This window comes from Gossypium hirsutum, chromosome A09 (assembly GCF_007990345.1).
Source record: "Gossypium hirsutum isolate 1008001.06 chromosome A09, Gossypium_hirsutum_v2.1, whole genome shotgun sequence".
Classification (NCBI taxonomy): domain Eukaryota; kingdom Viridiplantae; phylum Streptophyta; class Magnoliopsida; order Malvales; family Malvaceae; genus Gossypium; species Gossypium hirsutum.
This window is the reverse complement of record NC_053432.1, coordinates 66143180-66148041: the sequence shown is the minus strand read 5'-3', so window position 1 is coordinate 66148041 and position 4862 is coordinate 66143180. Positions and strand designations below refer to the sequence as shown.

The 4862-nt window shown below is 38.6% G+C and overlaps 2 protein-coding genes across 2 annotated transcripts; one reads left to right on the top strand and one right to left on the bottom strand.

Moving 5' to 3' along the window:
• LOC107889204 (pentatricopeptide repeat-containing protein At1g05750, chloroplastic) lies at window positions 1-1612 on the top strand. Its single transcript, XM_016813560.2, has one exon. The coding sequence runs from the start codon at window positions 39-41 to the stop codon at window positions 1566-1568; it is 1530 nt and encodes a 509-aa protein (XP_016669049.2). The 5' UTR covers window positions 1-38; the 3' UTR covers window positions 1569-1612.
• Window positions 1583-3407, bottom strand: LOC107889205 (putative pentatricopeptide repeat-containing protein At1g68930). The gene has a single exon (XM_016813561.2). The coding sequence runs from the start codon at window positions 3405-3407 to the stop codon at window positions 2487-2489; it is 921 nt and encodes a 306-aa protein (XP_016669050.1). The 3' UTR covers window positions 1583-2486.
• Window positions 3408-4862: the final 1455 nt, after the last annotated feature.

The window sequence follows — 4862 nt, the reverse complement described above, 5'->3', positions numbered from 1 at the left end:
AAAAGTTGCAACATTTCTGATAACAGAAATTTGAAACTATGAGCCTTCTTCCCGCCATAACACCAGCTTCTGTAACTTGCCCAAACTCTCTTATCTCTCCCCCAAACCCCAAAACCCAACCCTTATCTTCTAACCCAAATCCCCGAATCTCCCTTAAACCCTTAGAATCTGTCGTCTTATGGACCTCTTCAATTTCTCGTCACTGCCGTGCAGGCCAGCTATCCCAAGCTGCCCAAGAGTTTACACGCATGAGACTCTCTGGTGTTGAGCCAAATCATATCACTTTCATTACCCTTCTTTCGGGTTGTGCTGAATTTCCATCAAAAGGTCGGGATTTGGGTTCTTTGATTCATGGATATGTTTGCAAATTGGGTTTACATAAAGAAGACGTGATGGTGGGCACCGCGCTCGTGGAAATGTACTCTAAAGGAGAACAAGTGGAAGTGGCTAAGTTGGTTTTTGATGCGATGATGGTGAAGAATTCGGTTTCCTGGAATACGATGATTGACGGGTATATGAGGAATCGAGAATATGAGAAGGCAGTTGAGGTGTTTGATGAAATGCCTCAAAGAGATGTCATTTCTTGGACTGCCTTGATTAATGGGTTTGCTAAGAGGGGGTTTTACGAGGAAGCATTGGATTGGTTTCGAGAAATGATGATTTTTGGCGTTGAGCCTGATTACGTGACCATCATAGCTGTTTTAACAGCTTGTGCTAATTTGGGTACTCTTAGTGTTGGCTTATGGGTTCATCGGCTTGTTTTGAAACAAAGTTTTAGAAACAATGTTAGAGTAAATAATTCGTTGATTGATATGTATTCGCGATGTGGATGCATAGAATTTGCTCGTGAAGTTTTTGACAAGATGCAGAAGCGATCATTAGTATCGTGGAATTCAATCATTGTAGGGTTTGCTGTAAATGGATTTGCAGAGGTAGCTTTGAAATACTTTGATGCAATGCAGAAGGAAGGGTTTAAACCAAATGGGGTCAGCTTTACTGGAGCACTTACTGCTTGTAGCCATGCTGGTTTAGTGGATGAAGGGCTCCGTTACTTTGATATTATGAGAAGAGTTCATAAGATATCCCCTAGAATTGAGCATTTCGGTTGCATAGTTGATCTTTATAGTCGTGCTGGAAAGTTGAAAGAAGCATGGGATCTTGTACGAAATATGCCTATGAAGCCAAATGAAGTTGTATTGGGGTCATTGTTAGCAGCATGTAGAAATTATGGCGATATTAGCTTAGCCGAAAGGATAGTGAAAAACCTCGTGGCATTGGACCCTGGTAGCGATTCCAATTATGTGCTGCTCTCAAACATATATGCAGCAGTTGGGAGATGGGTGGGGGCAAGCAAGGTTAGGAGGAGAATGAAAGCACTTGGGATACAAAAGAAACTGGGTTTTAGTTCAATTGAGATTAGTGGTTGTGTTCATGAATTTGTTGCCGGTGACAAGTCACATATAGACAAAGATAGTATTTATGCAATGCTTGAGTTGCTCTCCTTTGATTTAATGTCTTCTGGGTATGCCCCTGAAATTGTTGTAAGAGAATTATATGAAAGTGATTAAACCTACCAATGAATAATAAAGAAACAAGCACATTGATTCTTTCATACTTTGGCAAAGAACTTCCAATATGAGTCTACAAGGCACCAAGGTCCAAGAGACTTAATGGAAATGATTGTCAAGCTTAGATCACCTAGTTGGCACTACGTAGGCTAGGCAGAAGTTCATTCAGTATATACTCCAGGTCTTTAGAAGATGACTAAAGATCGAGTAACATGTTGCAGAATCTGAACTTTAATAGCTCGATTGCATATAGAAACCTAATTTATGATGTCACTTTATAAAACTTCCTCTTTAATCTGCTTCACTAACGATTATGTTGTGCCTTATACCACAAAGGGGATCGTTCTTACATCTTGTTTCCAGCAGCCACCAAATTGGCTTGGAGATGAATGCTAAAACCATGTACCTTTAACGCAAACACAGATTGGACCTTTCATGCAATTATGGTGAGAGCGTCCTTTCTCCTATGAGGAGCAAGCAAACATCAGAGTACTTATAACACAACACAAAGGTACAAACATGACAGAATTTGCCATTGAAGTGCTAAAATCAGCCCAAAGGAATTATTAAGCAATGAACCATTTTAAGGAGACTATCTTCACAGTTCTAGGTTCTTATAGAAAGACGCCAAAATCAGGCAAAATAAAACCTTGGGTGTAGCCTCATCACTGATACATGAGCTTCCAGGACACATGTTTGACGCCGCATTGCAACTTGATTACATATGGAAGGTGGACCATCATCAACGAAGTATTCCATATTATGTCTTCATCGCCTTGGATTTCGCCTTGATTACATTTTAAATGTATTGATTATTTGTATCCAACACCCAGCTTCTGTAGCATTGAGGCATAGTTTTTGTAGCAACAGAAATCCCATTCCATACCAAGAAAATAATCCCATAAGCCACATTCAAGCTTATCCCACAAATCTTCTTTCCACCCTTTCAGCCACCCCCACCTTCCCATGAACCCTACAAGCGGCCAACAAAGCATTCCACAAAGCCCGATCAGTCTCTAACTCCATGCCCATCACCAACTCCTCAGCTTCCTCCACCAATCCCGCCTTCCCTAACATATCCACCATACATGTATAATGCTCTAATCCAGGCTTCACTCCAAACCTTTCTTCCATATTCTCAAAAACCTCCTTCCCCTTTTCCACCATCCCCTCGCGACTGCATGTTGTCAAAACTGTAGTCAACGTCACCTCATCAACCGCCATCCCCATCCCCGCCATTTGTTCAAACAAACCAAGAACTTCCGACGCCATCCCAAACTTCTCATATCCCATCATCAATGCGGACCACGATACGTAACTTCTTACAGACATTTCATCAAACAGTTTCTTCGCACACTCCAATTCACCACATTTTCCATACATACTGATCAAAGAATTGTTATTTGCCAAATCGAATGAATACCCATTAACCACAACAGATCCATGGAGCTGTCTTCCAAGTGTTACATGAGATAAGTGTCCGCAAGATTTGAGAACGGGAGGCAATGTGAAAATGTCAAAGGGCCTTTGGGCAATGATCATGTGGTGAAAAATGGCGAGGGATTGAGAGAATTGGTGAAGAGAAGAGTAGGCTCTGATGAGGGAGTTGTAGAGGAAAATGGGTTGGCGAGAAGTGAAGAAGAAGAGGATATGGGCTTCGCGCATTTGGGAACAGGAGGCGTAGGCTGAGAGAAGCTTGTTTCGGACGAAAGAGTGGCTTGAAATATTAAGCAAAATCGTTTTGGCATGAATCTGTTTGAGTTTGTGGAGGGATTTGGTGGATGAGCATTCATCGAGGAGGGACGCGATGAAGGGTATGGTTCCGAGACGAGCACGCATTAGCAGAAGAGACCGGAGTGAGCGACGACTAGAAGGGTAAAAAGAATCTCAGAAAGGCCAGTGGTCACGGTCATAACGGCATTTGAAATTGGGAGCTTAGATTCTATCAGATATTGCTATTTAGGCCCTAGATGCAACAAATGGTTTTCAGGCTAAATTTGAAGAAAATGCGGATTTTTTTTTATAGAAAAAATAGGGTTTTGGGCCTGTTTTTGAAATATTTAAAGAAATAGATGGATTTTAGAGATAGAAACAAAAACTTGTCCTAAAAAATGGGAGGGGGTTTGCTATTTTTAGAAGCACAATTTTAATAAAACATGAGTTAACTTTGTTGTTATCTTTAGAAGTATAATTTTGATAAAATATGATTTTATTTATCTTTTAAGAATCAAGAAAATGTTAATATCCAAAACTATCTTTAAATAAGAGATAAATAAAATCATGTTTCATCAAAATTGTGCTTCTAAGGATAGCAACAAAATTAACTCATGTAAACTCCAAGCTTAAGATACTTATTTGAGGAGCTTAGGTTTATGGAAGAATCAAGAAAAGAAGTCGCAATTACTCTTGTTCGGATAGCAAAAGAACAATACGGAAACATAGTTGAAGACCTATGGGAAATATTGTAGTCGGCTATACGAATGCCATTGTTTTCATTGAGGCAGATATGTTTACTTCTAACCTTAAAATAATAAATCATTTTATGTAAAGAGTAACACTATCAATGGATTTCATATGAAAAGAGCATTCATTGATTATTAATCGTCTATGAATCTTATGTCTTTGTCTACTCTAAAAATAATGAATATTGATGTGAAGAGTTATCGTCCTATGACTATTTCATCTTTTGATAATAACGATATGTGACATTGAGGCAAGTGACAACCATATTCAAAATAAGGTCAATGGAGGTTTAAACTTGCTTGTATGTAATTGATGTTATGTGGCTTATCATATTTCATAGGAAGAAAATTTTTGCACAACCACAATATTATTCCTTCTTCTCATCATCAATGTATCAAAGGCTATTGAAAAAGGAAAGAGATCTTCATTCTAACAACAAAAGCAACATTTATGAACTATATGAATGCATCTTCCTTTAAAGATCCAACAAAATATGGAGAAACAATTATTGCTAGACCAAATGTATTCCACTTCCAAAATGGAAAGAGATCTTTGCAAAGAGAGATGAGAGTAACGAGGAAAGGACGTGGCAATGCTTCTAGAGATGATGTAGAGCATGATGCCAAACAAAATACCAGAGTGAGTTCTTATACTCATGAAGATGGAAAAACCATTTATTGATTATGTGAAATTAGAACGTCAATAATGGTAATGTATCGTAAAGAAAAGAAAGTAAATAGAACACACAAAATTTTACGTGAAAACCTTTCGGGAAAAAATTACGGTTAAAGAAGAAGAAAATTCACTATGTCGAATTCGAATAATATAAGA